This window comes from Embiotoca jacksoni, unplaced genomic scaffold (assembly GCF_022577435.1).
Source record: "Embiotoca jacksoni isolate LCO1_2020_lvr unplaced genomic scaffold, fEmbJac1.0.p SCAF_8, whole genome shotgun sequence".
Taxonomy (NCBI): Eukaryota; Metazoa; Chordata; class Actinopteri; family Embiotocidae; genus Embiotoca; species Embiotoca jacksoni.
Window position 1 is genome coordinate 8,494,179 of NW_027185436.1, and position 16,860 is coordinate 8,511,038.

The window sequence follows — 16,860 nt, forward strand, 5'->3', positions numbered from 1 at the left end:
AGAGTTGTTATTATCTTCATGAAAAATGAATCAGAAGGTGGAAATCAAGCCATGTGAATATAAACCTCGATTTTGTCACTGCAGATTATATTTTGTAGTCTTTACAAGATCTATACTGTATGTGCTGATGTCATTCAGTGAAGGATTATATTGTGAAATGGTCTGTGAAACAAAGATTTGTAATAGACTTTATGATGTAGAAATCCATACACCTGCTCGGGTTATTTCAAAGCTAGTTTGCACATTATTTCTGATAAATCAGGTTGCGTCTTTGTACAGTATTACAATATGCAATTAAGATTTGGTTGTATTTTGTTATGTGTTTATCATTGAAAATATAATTTACTGTTAGTTTCCAAGAATTTGTATATCTAATATGTTTAGCAAGCAACGTTCAAGATGCTTAAAATTTAAAAGAGAGGAATCACTGAAGCACTGAATCACACAAGTACTAGTAGCGCTCCCTGGTGGCTAAAATGGGATATTCGCTCATGTTTGCTGATATTACAGATGAGGACTCAACTTTACATGCCAGGGCTGATCTAAAGGATTGGGATGAAATAACTAAATAGAAAAGAAAAACAACAACTTTCCACTACTCACATGACTTTTATAAAAGACATCTGCATTAGACAGAGAGAAGAATTATTTTAAAGCAGTTTAGTGATTATTTAATAGACATTTGAAAGGGTGACACATTAACCACATGAAAAATTGGCAACTCTGAACCCGTTTGTAGAAAGAAGTATTTGTGCAAAGATGCAACAACAACAACAACAAAAATCAATACAATTATTAAATATTAAATATTAATTCACCATTAGGCCACATTTCTTCATTGCAAAAATATTATATAAAAAAAAAAGGTATATAAATGAAATTGCTTGTATAATAGCTTAGCTCTAAAAGTGTGCAGTGTATGTGTGCATTGATCAGAAGGCACTGTGTTTTGTCTGAAAGTTACATATGCAGACTTTTTCCAGGGAGTTTTGCTGGCACACAATCTTAACTGTGAAATATTGGGGTCACAAGTCAAACAAAAAATACCTTTAAGTCATCTTTTGTGTAATGAAATTATGATTCTCATAGACACAGAAAATGTCATAAAAATATCTCAAAAATGCACGGTCTCTATCCTGTTCTAAACCGTTTGTCCCACCTGACTAGTTCGAAGCTCATAGGCATAGGCATTATAACTAAAGAAGCATATGTTTTGAGACGACTGTTTTCCTCTAGCCATAAAAAAGTAGTGGCGTTACTGTAAGGCTCCCAGGCGTTTGTATGACCTACTATCCTACTTTATATTTCCGTCATTTGGAACCTTTTAGTAAATAATAACAGGGTCTTTGTTGGCTCTCCTACATTAATAATAGTTGTTATCCCTTCATTCATTTCCATGGGCAGGGCTCCAGTGCTGAGAGATACAGTACACAGGGTACACAGGAAAGGCCGTAGTGTGTATGGGATGACGTACTAATGAGGTCTGTGGGTTTAATTCATCTGGCAGCAGCAGGAGTAAGGGAACTAGCTACCATAGGGTTTGACTCCAGAACATCTCAGCAACCAGGAAATGCCATCCAGAAGGCCTGACAGGGATTCTGCCACTGTATCCTGCACCTGATAATAAAAGAGAGAGACTGGCTGAATATCTCTACAGGCAGACACTTTAATCGATGTAAAAAGCTGCTCGAATAACAAGCAGTTACCATCCAGGGATTAGACAGCTGAGGTAGGCCGAGTCTCTTTGCCACGTCAACACAGGGACTTCGACACCTAGCGCTGACTCTGTCTGCACTGTTTACTTCTGGTTGTTCTCTGGAGACACAGGAAAGCACCAGCAGAGGCCTGGACGCGGAACCCCGAGCACAGTTTAGCACAGATCGAATCTGGGCCACCTCGGACGTCCCGTCACCTACTGGTGACACAACTTTTCATGCACATGTTCTGTACTGGTGGATTGAAAACCAGTATGCATGATGTGACACGGTAGTACCATATGATCGGCTAGTCTCACCTCTTCCAGGTTCTGCGTTGGCTACAAAGATAAAACCATCCACCACCTGGCACACTTGCTGGACCTGAGGAGCAGGGCTGTACACTGGGTGACCTGAGTCATCGGTTCCTTCAAAAGTAAAGAGTTTATTACCGACACTCTGCTGCTGCACTCTGGCTCTTTCCCTCTCTGTCCTGCATACACAAATCAAACAAAGTTTAATGACTGTAGCTGTATTCACAACAATATTCAGAAAAGGATCACAAACAATGGCAACTCATACGGTAACTTCAAATGCAACGTGCTTACTTATTGGTTGAATACAGTGTCAGGATATTAAATTTATGCTGGTTGTTGAACATGTAACTGATCCCTGAGCCAATGCCTGGAATAAAAAAAAGAAAAGGTTGACATTAGTTTTGGTTCCTTTTTTGGGCATCTCGGCTGTAAGCAAAGTGTGCGATAGTGGGCCAACACTGACGCCTAGTGGTCTATAAATTAAATAAAACTAAAATCATGTATTTCAAGTAAGATAATTGCTTTTTTTCCATTCTCTTGTCTTAATCTATGACTGACTAAGATGCATAAATGTAATCATAATTGTGTTTTCATCAGCTTCTGATGAAGAAGCAGCTGATTTAGAGGTATTAGTGTTTAATCACTCTGTTGTAGCTGATGAGGAAAAGACCAGGAGAAGCTGATCAGACGTTGTGAACAACAAATGCCTTTGTTATCTCACCATTTATCTGCCTGTGTGGAGTTTCTGACACGGGAAGCACATCTGGGGCATACATGAGCCTTGTGACTAAAGAGACATCCAGCTGCTCCATGCCAGGGCCAAACATGGCAAACCGCGGCTCTGATGAGGGCACGAGAGCCTGAAAAAAGGAGGTCACAACCTCATATGCTGGCCGGGAAGGAAGCCATTGCTGTCTGCAGGATGGGCAGCCTTTCAAGTATCTGTTGAAACAAAATCAGTGCTCAAAAACCTCTGTCGACAATTGTTACCAGTTGACCTTGATGAAGGACAACAGCACCCACTCTGACATGTAGTCGAATTTCAGCTTCATCCCTATCTCTTCTCCTTCCTCTCTGTCCTCCAGGCTCACGTCCTCTCTGATGAGGGGCTCGTCCAGCAGCTCCAGATGGGGCATAGTCAAATGATCAATGGAGGGCCAGTGTGGCATGTCCCGCAGCAGGAAGTATCTCCACAGTAGTGGATCTCTAACCATGGCCCTCCAGTACTGGCTGGTGGCCCCCAAGCAGCAGATATCCACAGGGGACAGAAAGGTCATGATCAGGAACTGAACATCCACCTTCGCGAGGAAGGAGATGTTCATTATTTTGTTTCTATGAAAAAACCCGAACACATAATGTGTATATATATATATATTTTTTTTTTTTAATGTTTTTGATCATGTCTGGTGATGTGGTGACCAGTAACAGAATAAGTAATCAAACACTCCGATGAATAAGTCGTCAATGCCTTACCGGTAAACTGTCCAAAAGTCCCAATTGTCGTTCTTCTTTTCCAGGATCCACAACAGACGTCAGGTCATCTTTGACAACTTTATCTGGAAAATATCGGTCTCTGAACTGCCTGAGGCTCCGGATCACCACCGACTCGAGCTGCTGGATCTTTTCTGCCATGACTTTATATATATATATATATATATGTAATAATATCTAAAGATCTAAACACCTAGTAAAAAAAAAACCCAGCACGGTGAACCAAGGAAGCGATACTAACGAATTTGACGTCTCTACCCGTCTCATGCACTTCCTTATTAGTGGCAGGAGAAGAGCATTGTGGGTAATGTAATTCCACAGCATTGCGAAGCTCAACTTTGATATCAGAGGGAGTTGTGATGCAATCGAGGTTGTTTTTTTTGTTGTTGTTTTTTTTTTTAAAAACAAAGCACGTGTTTATTGTCAGCGAGGACATAAAAAACAGAAAATGATTTTTGTCCAAACAACACAGATTCTATAGTAATAGTTACACTATCAATGTTATCCAAGTGGCTGAAAAATGAAACTTGCAAATAGATGGAGAAAAAAAAGTGGCGCATTACAAAGCTGGTATGAACAAACCTGAACATACTTCAAATTGGTCGTGACTACATCATTGCCAAACAATTTTTTTAACACCTTTCTTTGCCTTTTGTGTGTGTATGTTTTATACACACATACATATATAATGTATATGCTATTATAATATATTAAAAGCACAACAAAATGGCAACAAAACAATAAATAAAACGTTACTGTGCAATGTCTCATTTCCAGCTGGATTATCTTTAAACTTGTAACAATCTTAAAAATGAAAAAAAAAAGGTCAATTTTGTTTTATTAATGTCCTCTTTATAGTAATATTAATGTTATTATAACACATTCTTAGAGCAAAACAAGTGCCCCAGTCAACAGTCTGGAATCACGATGATAACTGCTTTTTCAGCAGGATAGGGCAAATAATTATTCAGCAGCCTCCTGTGCAGCCCCCCTTTACACCTCCTGTTTTATACTTTCTAATCTCTCATTCACCTGCTTTGGCCTGGGTTGTTTGGCATAGGATTAGTTTGCCTGTAGACACTGATCCAAAAATTATTTTCTTCACATAAACCTTCTTCCTGTGCCTCCCCTCAACCTTCCGACAACAGTACACCCCATCTGATGGGTTGCATTTTTATTTGGGATTGACACATTTCAATACTGAACTTAGATCTGTGCCTGAGGGCAACTTCAACAGAGGAGCAGTTGGGTTCACTGTAAAATACTAAGGATCTCCTTGGCATTCTCTGTGTTCCAGCCCTGGCCCTGCAGGGGCCCCTCACAGGCAAGCACGTATTTGTTGAGGATCTGTGTGCCAATGTCCCGAAACTGGAGGCGATCTTCTTTGCGGTCCATCGTGTCAGCGCTGCAGTCCTCGTACTTCACTGCCCAGAAACACATTTCCCCGATGTACATCATCGTCAACAGGTGAGTGTCTGAGAAGATGCCTACCCAAAAACATAAGCAGGTGGTCAGTATGATGAAATAGAAGCAGCACAATAGGTTTTAGTTGTTCAAACGTGACCTACAACGTGTTTACCTTCAGACAGGATACTTGCAGTAGCGGTGTCATGGAGCACCACCCCATCGTTGAGCTTCACAGAGTTTCTCACCTGCAGCATCCGCATCAGGTAGCGCACGCCTTCCTGAATACACTGGGGGGGGGGCGCATTAGATTCAGTATATGCCAACAAGAAACACTGCAAACTATACTTCATATATTTCAAAAACAAGAGTAATATTTTTTGGCAGAATTAGTCAGGCCAACCTGTTCATATATAAATGTGTAATAAATGTGCTTAGATCTTTTGCACATTGTGGTACCTTAAGGAATGTGTCCTTGTTTTTCTTGATCCACTGTTTTCGTTGATGAAGGGTGTGGCAGTACATGTACAGCAGAGCTCCACGTCTCCAGTAGAGGCATTCTAACAGCTCTAGGCCCAACACGGATTGCACCTACGACATAAAACGATTAGTACTGTCACACAATGACATGGCGCCTCCATCTCATGGAAGTATACAGTACCTGTTCAAGTGTGTGTTGCGAAACCATAAACCAATGAAAAAAATTAAAATGGAATAGACCTCTTACTGGGAATACTACATAATCAACCAAGACGGAAAAACACTAGACAGACAGGGTATGAAACAATTTGAATGGTGCCGATAGCATTTATCTTGTTTTATTCCATCACGTTTTTCCCCTCATACAGTCAACTATGTTTAATCATAGTTATATTGAACTAGCTACCAAATGACAAACGATGTGATGTTGTCTCTCATCCCGATTTGATGTCAGGGACTTCATCAGCAGGGTACAGTAGAGCGAGACATCGGCACACGTGCATACCTCTTGTGCCGGTGCTAGCCTTGCCGCCAAAACTTCCGGCTCGGTCAGGTCTTGCAGCAGCTGCTGGATTTTGAAAGGTGAACAGTCCTCGGGAAACTCCTGGTCCACCAGCTTATTCTCTTCATAAAAGGTGATGTCTAGAATCACCTAAACGATGACAAACAAATGCAGAGCCACACGCATAATCTGTTTAAAGTGGTCAGAAACAATGAACTCCCGCCACTCACTGAATGACTTTAGTGAGCTCTTCATTTCTAGGTTAAGACCAAATCAGGGATTAAACTGATGATGTAACTGCCGGAAATTGGTAGCTACAGTTTTAGCTTACTCTAAACAATTTATTAAACTTCTTTAAAAAACAACAACAACAACAACAGCAACTTTAGGTTGAGGTGTCTGTACAAGCATCTAATTAACTTCTCAAAAGGCTATTGGTATTCAGTAGCACCCTGTTGCTTGATTACAGGTAACTTGAAACTAACAACCGTACCGAACCCTTTCAGTCAAGGTTTAGACCACCGCCCATCACCTGTGCTGCTTTCCTTTTTTTTGTCGAGAGATGCCAGGAAGAGATGTGAGAATTGCCCCATCAGATCAGCTGACCAATACATTTTTTTTTAAATTTAAGTTCAAAGGGTGTAGCTGTTAGGTTAAAAAAAAAAAAAAGTTCTCCATAGGATACATCCACAGATCTTTGCTCCAAGTTTCCCCAGGAACCTCTCATCATCATCATCATCATCATCTCCGAGATGCATTCAAGGGATTGGCGCATCCAGGTTACGGGCCGGGGAGCGGTGGAGGCATAATAACCAGAATGGAAAGCTTCCCAAGGTCGCCTTAACCAATTTGGTGAACATACACTAGAACTTACCACTTCCTCCAGGACATCTCTGGTATTACTTTTCCTCGATCTGACCACCTCATAAGGATCGGTACCGAGTCAAGTATCTAGTTTCACAGCTGGGACATACGTTGTCACTCCTAAATCCACGATACTTCCATAAAGGTTAGGATTTTGAACTCAAAGAAATTTAAGGGGGCCTCTGCAGGTTTGACATTTATAGGGGCAAAAAAAAAGAAGAAGAAAAAAAAAAGAGCCAATTTTGTTCAGATTTAAGTAGAATTGTTGAAAACTTTGCAAGACTTTTGGGGGCTTCATAAACTTAATAATTACGTCGAAAACGGATCACACATTAATCACTAATAAATATGATCATGCCTGTAATGAAGTACCTGCGTGTAATCCTGAAGCAGCTTGGAAAGGTTGCTGCTCTCCCCTCCTTGTCTGTAAAAGCTTTTCAACTTGTCTAGTATGGCAGACGCATTCTGTAAATAGTCGTCATCTGCGAGAGAATGAAATGTCAACACACGACCAATTACTTATTTACACTCAACAACAGCGGGTATTCAACGTCACACGTTTCACGGCGCTGTTGTTGACGATTGACGCCTCTCAGCTTCACACGATGTTTATACTCAACGACCCGACAGGGTTTTTTTTTTTTTTATTTAAATGATTTAATATCAAAAGCAAAGTAAACTACGCGATCACCCAGCAGACAAGTCGTGACGAGACATTTGCACTAATATTTTCAAGAGTTTGATTTTAAGCTTCAAAGTCAAATAATTAAAAAAAAAAAAAAAAAAAAATAATAAAAAAAAGGTAAACGTTTACAATTCAATATATAATTACGGCAACATGGTTAGGTCGTTAGTTTTGATCCGTGTGTCACGTTTCACAGCCCAGTTCAAGGTTTGTCAACAACACCGATTTTTTTTTTTTTTTTTTTTTTTCAAGCTAACGTTAGCAAACGTACGTTAGCCGTTATCTTGAAAAACCCCATTCATTAAAAAACAACAACAACAACAACAACAATCGTCACTCGGCGAGTAAACGCTGCGGAGCAAACACGACGCCGTCTGCCGGTTACCTGTGACGACCAGGTGTTGTTATTCAAAAAAAGGAAACGATTCCGACGGCAGCTGTTGTTATGGTTGCGAGATTACGTACGGCGGGGGTAACGTTGAATTAGCTCGCCGGCTAAATCGGGCTAATAAACTAAGAAATAATGTCAGCCGCGTACGCGGGGTGCCAACGACGGCCGCGAGACGCGCATAAAACACGAAACGTCTCGTCGGTACCTTGCTTTTCAGCTCTGAGACTTGAACACTTGATGTCTAACTCGAATATCCTTCTCTCCAACTCGAACCCTTGTCGCCTGTAGTCGTCGGCCATGACTAAAAGTGTTCGTCACGTGAGCCAGGGATTACTCACGTGCTCATAGCGTGACACTTCTGTTTCGTCATGTTTGTGTGTGTGTGTGTGTGTGTGTGTGTGTGTGTGTGTGTGTGTGTGCGCGCGCACGGGCTAATTGAGTAAATCATAAACGTGCGTAATCTCCGTTAATTACTTACTGCCACCATTTTAAAAATGATATTGACGTTACATCACCTTTGATGTAACGCCGGGTATTTTTTTTTTAATTTAATTTAAAAAATTTTTTTTATAAAGTAGTGACGTGGCGGTGAGAGGGTTAAATTTAAATGAAGCGAGCCGAGCCTCTTCGGTCGCCCTCGTGCGCTGGTCCATCCCATTGAGGCGCCAGCGGATGTCATCGTTGCGCTCGCCGCGGTTTGACACAGTTTCAGCCTGCCTGCCTCATCCGACGGTGCACCGGCCCGCGAGCTTTCACGCGGGGCTCATCTTTCCCGTCTGCGCCTCCGGAAACATGGCGGCCATCAAAGCTTTCTGCAGAGCGGAGAGAGGACTCTTCAAGACCCTCCCAGGTCACCGCCGTGCCAAATTGAACTTCGCGAGCCAACGATTGAGCAAGGTCTGTATTTTAAGATGCGACGTTAACGCGGTATAGGAAGGTTGAAATGAGGTTGCTGTCAATACATAGGGAAAGATTCAAATGTCATAATGTCATGGATATATATATATATTTTTTTTTTTTTCCCTCTTTCTCTCTCTCTCTTGTTAAACGTTTCTGAATAGAATAAAACGAGGTAAATGATCCGTCTTCACGCGTTGTTGATGATATAGCGGACTGACCTCAACCTGCTGGCCACGTAACCCGCCGCGGATCCTCGATTCAAACACATTACAAACCGTTGCCAATTTTTCCAGATTATTTTTAGCTCATAATTCAGCGGAGCAGTGATTCAAAACGCACTATTTGACATGCGGCTTGGCTAATAACCTCCTCTGTCATGGTGCGTGTGCTCTAAAAAAAAGATTGCAGAATCTACCTTGGGCCATCATAGATGTAGATTTAAACTCAGTATTCCCATCATGAATAAATGTCATGCAGAATTATTGCATACATCAAGTGTGTTATCTAAGATTTGAACAGTCCCTCGTGATTGCTGTTCTTTGTAACCTAGTGTCTGTCTGGGATATGAACTACAGCAAAACAGAACATTGTCTTGCAGTATAATAATAATAATAATAATAATAAAAAAAAGAAGATCTGGTAGTTTTAAATTGGTTTTAAATTAGAGTGCTCAGCGAGCTGTTGGTTTTGGGACTCTTGGCCGCGGGCTTCCCTAAATCTCTTCTCCTTTTGTTATAGGATTCTTTTCAGCCGTTTTGTTTATCTTCCCCTTCCTCCACAGAATAAACCGGATCAACTATTTAAACTGTACAAACATACTAGCTGCTCGGAGGCAACTGTCCATTTAGTAAGTATTGTATGCTTTTGGACATGTTTACATGTTTCATGTTCTGTTCTGCTTTCTACAGACCTGTGGCTGCTACTTTTCCACGTCCGGCCAGAGAAGTTCACAGTTCTACTCTGATCCTACAGAGGCAGTAAAAGATATCCCGAATGGAGCTACCATTCTGGTGGGAGGTAATATACATGCAGCGCTTTGACAAACATGCACCAAAGATTGTAGGGTGGTGCAATGACTACAGCAAAGTGAGCTTGGGCTGTGTTTGCTAAGCTGCTTGATGCCCATCCACATACTTGAGCGCGCGCAAATTCCCCAGCTCTTATTTATAGTCGCCTCGAGAGTGACACTATCAAACATTTTCCATTGTGTCACACCTCTGTGGGAAAAACACACGCATACAGAAAACAGCTAGTGTAATATTTTAAATGTTGACTAGAAATACCTTGGGCTTAATTGAAGGTTAGTGGATTTATGTTTTCCTGTGTAATTTGCCACAGTTGAAGAGATCATCCTTTTTTATTTTGTTTTTATTTCGTGCACAAATCTGCCTTGTCCCTAATCTACAAGGTCAAAGTTCCACCATTAAATTTGCAAGGGTCACCTTTCATGCAGAGATCACTTTATTGCTTCCATTGTTTTTGTGGTTTATTATGCATGACTTTGCTTTTTTTTGTGTTCCAACCCAGGCTTTGGATTATGTGGTATACCAGAGAATCTAATCAACAGTTTGCTGAAGACTGGTGTGAAGGCTCTCACAGCAGTCAGTAACAATGCAGGGTATGTGTGTGTGGATGGACAGAGGCGTGCATGTTTTATACATGCATATGGAAATACTTTTGGTCATTCAGTGTTATTTTTTGTTAACTATCAGGAAAAAAAAGGAAATGTGTGTTGCAGTGACAACCACTCCCTCAGTTGACTGGTGATCTCGTGGTTTTTGTGTCTCTTTGCTCTGAGTGGGACAAACTCTGGAAATACTTGGGATTTCTCACTTGACACATGGCAATCATCTTATGACCTCAATGCCTTTTGTTATGTATTCTGTCTTTTTATGGCATACCTTGATATGCAGTATCTCAGACTACACAGCTCTTGTGGGAGAAAAGTCTGAATCCACATAGTCCTTGGTAGAAAATCGTTTTGTTTTTAAAGGAACACCAATGAGATAAATAGAGACGGTGGTAGCATCTAACTGTTAAAGATCAAATTTGCTAGAGATTGTCTGCCTTTTAATTTAAATTATCAACAGGGTAAGGCTAGAAAACTGTTCAAAGAAAAAGGACTATTAAGAAACCATAATCAACATTTAACTGAAACACAGTGCCAACTGAAGCTTTTCACTCTAATTATCTGGGTCGTTTCAGTTGTCATGTTGCTGTTTTCTTTGGTAATTGAAAACCAGTGTGCTGCCAGCCTTTAACCATTTTATTTTAGTTGTTTACATGGCAACAGTGAAACGTGAGACAGGGACTAAAACCTAATCTCAACCACCTAAATATACATTAGCAAGACTGCTGTTTTAGATCCCACACAAACTATTTTGTACATTTGGTACACTCTTATCTAAATTAAGTTTTGACACAAAAGCACTTTAAAAAAAACAAACTAATGCCAACAGAAGGGATCCACTACCCTGAAGTGCAATATCCAGCACGTGTAGTAAATTACTTGTCTGCACTGCCAGAACTGCGTTGTATGCAAAGAGTTCTGCTGTAGCAAATATCAAGATCAAAATGCCATAGACTGACTCAATACAATTATTTGTATGGGAGGTTGTTTAACCCCTGAAACTACTGACCTATTGTACTAGAACAGAAGTTCATTGGACTTTTCTTGTGGACTTTGATTATTTTTTTTTATTTTTTGAATATTGATTATTGGAACATGACCTCAGAATATTTACTTGAGCCAGACAAGCCCCATGAACAAAATGCCCTAGATGTTATTGAAAGGATTAGAACTACTCACATATACTGTTGTGGCCATATTGTCTCCTTTTGTGTGGTTTCTGAACAAGTTCCAACATAGTGAGACTTCTTGTACATAGCCCATGCCTTCCTTCCACCTTCGAGGCTGGCTAGACAGGAACTTATACAGACGAGCAAGACAGCCATGCGTGTGACTTGTATTGCCACAATAGCAGTGACATTTGAAAACCGAAAGTGACATTGCCGTTTGCAGGAATGCGCTCGACATGGCTGCGCTACACATGACTACTAAAATCGATTATTCTTGTTATAAAAAATCCCAAGCCCCAGTTATTCTATTGTTTTCTTGGTCACATCTGGATGATGTTTAAATTCCCTGGCTCTGTAGGGAAGAGTGAAGAGGTAAGACTGCTTGAAGGGGAAAGAAGCAGTAATGTAACATTTATTTTTAGAGAGAAAATTCTTAAAGCTGAAACCCCTCCCCTTCCTCTGCTTGCTTCTTTTTGAACGCCAGTATGAGTTATATAAAGAAGCAATTATTTGTATGACTGTACACTGTTTGTAGTTTGCATTTTCTTAGAAACAATGGATATTGTAGACATTAGTGGGGAGTTAATTCTTTACTGCTATGAGCTCAAAACAGTTTCTGTCAACACACTTGACTGTAATCTTCTTACTAAGAAGAACTAAGAAATATGGCTATCAGCATGGAAGAAGTTTTGTGAATTAAAAATTGATCCTTCATGATCTCTCATGGATACACACAAGAAGTGTAAGAAGAATGTGTTTGATGTTTTGCCACACTGGGGGGATTGAATGCTGCATTAAAGAAAGTGATTCCAATCGTTGATGATGATTGTGTACACTCATTGCCTGACTGATTTTTGGTAGCAGTGACAGACAAATGTAATTTAGGTTTGGGAAATGCTGCCTAGTTGTAGTGTCATTTCCACAGGTCTCAGTTAAGGGGCCCCAACATTAACGTAAATTGCAAATAATTTTTTTGTTTTTTTTGTGCCACCTGCCTGTAGCGTCTCGCTTCAGTTGAACGAGTCGAAGGAAGCACTCCTATTTACTTCGTAGGACACGGACAGAGTGGGATTTTTATGCCCCGTACTATGAGAGGAGAGGGACTCACCTGTACACGGGCAGATTATCGGGCTGGGAAAGAACTATCTCTCCCTGCAGCTCTATACTTACTATATAACCAGCTGCTCTGGGAATTATATACTGTAGCAAGGTTGGTGCTACCGGGGTCTCTCCTGGACACAGATGTCACGCTCAGTCGTACGTTCGGGTGTAAACTGCCTTTATTTGCCCGGCCCATACACCAATGTCCCTGTGCAACCGCTTCCCCTCAGCCTCCTTCTCCCTGCTCCCTTTATAGGGGAGAGCTCATCAGTCCCTATTTGGCTCAGCTGTGCTCATTACACCTGTTCCCTGAACCACTCCCTCCACTCTCTACCCCCTGCAGCTGAGCTAACCACACCCCGCCACCACACATGCAAACAGAATAAATTCCTTATAAAAGGCAGTGGCATTTGTGTTGAAGATCCCTGTTGGAACCTGCTCTGAACAGTGAGCATTGATGTGTTTAGCCTGGAGGGCATTTAGTCCTCAAAGACCCATCCATATACTCAAATCAGCTTCATACACAAGATCACAAAATTTTGACACGAGATAATCTTGCCAAACCCTTTACATACAGTACCTAGAAGGTGCAATATTAACATCACTGTGTAAGAGACAGGGTACGTATCACAATCATCTGTTTTTAGTATTCTAGATGCACATGGCCTAGATTTTCTTGTCATCTAACACAGGATTAGAGTGAAGGACAAAGCAGTAAATTCTCATTCTCGGTGGATACGCGAAAGAGAGCAAACTCTCTCTCCATAGCTCAGCTTTCCTCTTGGCTCTTGGAAGTTGGAGCAGCATTAGAGAGTATTTTTGGATACATGCTTTTACGTTTACTCACTGCAAACATGTTTAAAAGTTGGTTTTTCAGATTGACTGGATTTAATTACCCCATGTTTTATGAGGAGTAGACTGGTTCAACCAGTTTTCTTTTTATGCTTTCATGGTTTATTGACTGACCAGCCACACAGTCGTCCCAGCTACTGGGTCATTTCACGAGTAATTAAACAACCCTAGTGACACAGTAACTTTCCTTCGTCACAGAAACTTCACAGGAAGGAGTTTTACTGCTGTCAATTCTTGATTGTTTGTCCTAGTCTGATGGTTTTAAATGTGTGAAACTCTATGGTACCATGTGGAGCGGGTGTAACCTAGACATGAGACCAGTATGAGTTGCACAGTTCACTCAAATGCAATCTAGAGTTTGTTGGCCCTCCCTTTTAGTTTCAGATCATGTTCACAAATGAATGCCTCTGTGGCAACTCCAGGTCCCGTGGCTGTGTGTAAGGCTTTATGTATTTAAATAATAAATATTTAATATTTAAATAATAAGTATTTATGTATACTGTATGGGCCACAGTTTGACTGCGCCTCCCATTGCCTTGTCTTTAAGATCAGAAAAAGGAACACCTGTCAGTTTGGTTTGGCCCAGTCACAACTTTCAAAAATATGTCAAGGAATTTATGTATGTTACAAATTGTAGAAAATGAGGACATTAAAGGTCAAAGATTAGGACTAATCATACTTTATGAGCAGTGGAAGGAATATGAGGATAAACAACTATAGATATAAAACAAATATACAACAAAACAAAAAATACTTTAATGTCACAATGAAAACAAATGTATCTAATAATATGAAATCCAACATAATTGAATGCTTGAGTATTTGCACCCTGCAACACAGCTTGTAGTGGAGGCAGTTCTCGAGTAAGCGGATTCCAGTATTAGCCTTCAAGTCTCTGTCTTATTTGTTAAATAAACTGCAGCTGAGTTGAACCCATGTAAAGGTCACTAATGCTGTGTGTATGTTTTCATCAGGGTGGATAACTTTGGCCTGGGCCTGCTGCTCCAAACCAAGCAGATCAAGAGAATGATCTCCTCTTATGTTGGAGAGAATGCAGAGTTTGAGCGACAATATCTGGCAGGGGAGTTGGAAGTGGAACTAACGCCACAGGTTGGTCAAAAAACACATGGGAAAAAAAAAAAAAAAAAAAAAAAAAAAAAAAATATATATATATACAAACATAAAAACTAAAATTATACCTACCCATGAAAACACATTAACCAACCAGCTTCACTCATGAAATCTTTTATTTTTATATTTCACCATGTAAATTATCAGACTTCGTTCTATATATATTACATACTAGACAGGAGCAGAGACATGTATTTGTTGTACGAATGTCATTTTTTCCCCCCACAGGGCACTCTTGCAGAGAGGATCAGGGCTGGGGGTGCTGGGGTTCCAGCCTTCTTCACAGCCACTGGTTATGGCACTCTGATCCAGGAGGGAGGCGCTCCTATTAAGTACAAAGCAGACGGCAGTATTTCCATTGCCAGTGAGAAGAGAGAGGTGAGAGGGCTATCATACCTGTTTTGGTTTGTGCCACAAGGCTCCTCATGAGTTCAATGGAAACTTGCTTAGGGTCACTGCTGTTATTCTCCCCCCTGGCTACTTTCCCTAACTTTGTTTAGTGAATTGAGAGCTGCAGGTGATTTTGGGTGCGGTTCACAAAAGCAGACAAATCTGTACTGAAGCGTCAGGGCCAAGTCTAAACACGCTATAAAACCCCATGTATATCTGCTCACTAACTCCTTGAAGTGTGTTGTCATTGTGCACAGGTGCGGGAGTTCAATGGCCGGCACTACATCATGGAAAAGGCCATCACGGGTGATTTTGCACTGATCAGGGCATGGAAAGCTGACACTGCGGGAAACATTGTTTTCAGGTATTTGATGGAGTGGAATGCAAGAGTTCACACATCTTTAGCACACACTTTTTGTGATTTGGAAAAGTTGTTATATTATAAAGGATTCAGCTTCCTTCTGCCTTAATGCGTATTAGACTAGTTTTAATCACCTCACTTGTGTTTTCAGTCAGACTTAGACAGTACTCATGAGTAAAACGTTAGTTTCAGGAGAGGGGTTGGAGTTTCATATTTTTCATTTTGAGATGTTGTTAGTGGTCATTCACTAAAACTACTAGAGAAAACTCTACGAAGAAAATATCATGATCTATTTTAATTATCTAAGTGCACGGTCAAAAGCTGTTGGCGTAAGTGCATTAAGGAATTGTCCAAATCCACTTTTGCCAGTTTAACTGCAGATTATCTTTTGTGCAATGTAAGGCACATGGTTCAAAGGGCTGGGACTCAGGTGTCTTTAGTAATCATAGGTTAATGTTTGAGCATAACATGAAGTAAACCAATCAGATTGTCATCTGACAAAAACCAGGTGCTCGGACTTTGGTGGACTGCTAGAATAATGTGTGTGGAGATTGAGCAGATTGATGTGCACAATAACAATCTTTCACATAATAACCTTTTCTTTTCATCTTTTGCATGTTTGTCAACTGCTGCATGTCCCTGTGTGTGCAACAAGCAGAGTGTATGCGGGCTGTCCACCTGCTTATGTAGACAATGTAAGATGCTGTCTTGATAATGCGCCCTTAAAATGACAGCAAAAGTCTGCGCCATCGCCTCGAGACCAGGTTTTGTTGATCAGTTGCACAGTTGTTTTCAGCTGCCTCTCGATAACCAACAGTGCGGCTGACCACACCTAATTTTAAAACCAGTGAATGCTCAGATAGGCAAAATTGCATTTGCTATTTATAAAGTGTGTTTACTGGATGGGAAAATGACAGCTGCTTCAATCTGAAACTAGCAAAGATACTTGCATGGAGCTTGGCGCCACATTGCACCAGGTATAAGATAGAGCCCATGGGCCCATTTTAATCAGTACATGTCCAGCCTGTATACAGTTATCTTGGTTGTTTGCGGTTTGTGAACATACATTCACGTTAACACAAACTATATCTTGAATTATTCAGACAACACACAAATGTCAGGACAGGGTTTCAAACATTATTGCTGATGTAGTTCAGATCAGAAATATACTGTACATGTATACTGCACAAGTCAGAATAATCTAAATAAGAAATCACTTATTATGTGTGTTTATGAATAATCTCATCAGTTTTAACGCAATGTAAATTAAGTGTAGCCTTGCATGTAGCACGAGTCAGGTAATTTGCACTAATCTGGTGCATGTGAAAAATCACAATTAACTTCAACTTCTTTAATGTCAATCCACCATATGACATACAGATGGATCGAAAAACTGTCTCAGTCCCACTGTGTGCAAAATACATAGACAAAACAAGAAAAGCATATTAGCAGATGTAGTTAAGTTTTTCTCCACTAGAGAGCAATGTCCCCCAGTAAA

General features: G+C 40.6%; 3 protein-coding genes across 7 annotated transcripts in view; 1 reads left to right on the top strand and 2 right to left on the bottom strand.

The window, feature by feature from the left end:
• Positions 1-572: 572 nt before the first annotated feature.
• On the bottom strand, positions 573-3,831 carry fbxo4 (F-box protein 4). Of its 3 annotated transcripts, none has more exons than XM_069139160.1 (7): positions 3,485-3,831; positions 3,035-3,309; positions 2,733-2,953; positions 2,303-2,378; positions 2,015-2,187; positions 1,707-1,912; positions 573-1,617 (listed from the first exon to the last, which is right to left on the bottom strand). In XM_069139160.1, exons 1-7 carry the CDS (start codon positions 3,641-3,643, stop codon positions 1,525-1,527), a joined length of 1,203 nt encoding a protein of 400 aa, XP_068995261.1. In that variant the 5' UTR covers positions 3,644-3,831; the 3' UTR covers positions 573-1,524. The 3 variants fall into 3 exon arrangements, with proteins under 3 accessions (XP_068995261.1, XP_068995260.1, XP_068995262.1); XM_069139159.1 differs by having other exon boundaries at positions 1,707-1,915; positions 3,485-3,827; XM_069139161.1 differs by having other exon boundaries at positions 574-1,617; positions 1,707-1,915; positions 3,035-3,241; positions 3,485-3,574.
• Positions 3,832-3,905: 74 nt separating this feature from the next.
• rimoc1 (rab7a interacting mon1-ccz1 complex subunit 1) lies at positions 3,906-8,195 on the bottom strand. The gene is made up of 6 exons (XM_069139162.1): positions 8,034-8,195; positions 7,125-7,234; positions 5,892-6,038; positions 5,366-5,497; positions 5,082-5,196; positions 3,906-4,989 (listed from the first exon to the last, which is right to left on the bottom strand). Exons 1-6 carry the CDS (start codon positions 8,125-8,127, stop codon positions 4,754-4,756), a joined length of 834 nt encoding a protein of 277 aa, XP_068995263.1. The 5' UTR covers positions 8,128-8,195; the 3' UTR covers positions 3,906-4,753.
• A 246-nt stretch (positions 8,196-8,441) lies between these two features.
• The window catches only part of oxct1a (3-oxoacid CoA transferase 1a), a 44,042-nt gene continuing 35,623 nt past the window's right edge, over positions 8,442-16,860 (top strand). Inside the window, exons 1-6 of one of the 3 annotated variants that reach the window (XM_069139157.1) lie at positions 8,442-8,725; positions 9,637-9,745; positions 10,256-10,346; positions 14,455-14,590; positions 14,840-14,989; positions 15,259-15,365. In XM_069139157.1, the coding sequence (XP_068995258.1) occupies positions 8,501-8,725; positions 9,637-9,745; positions 10,256-10,346; positions 14,455-14,590; positions 14,840-14,989; positions 15,259-15,365 (818 nt within the window). In that variant the 5' untranslated portion in view covers positions 8,442-8,500. Of the gene's footprint in view, positions 8,726-9,636; positions 9,746-10,255; positions 10,347-14,454; positions 14,591-14,839; positions 14,990-15,258; positions 15,366-16,860 lie in introns of those variants that run through there. The other 2 variants (XM_069139155.1, XM_069139158.1) reach the window with 2 other exon arrangements.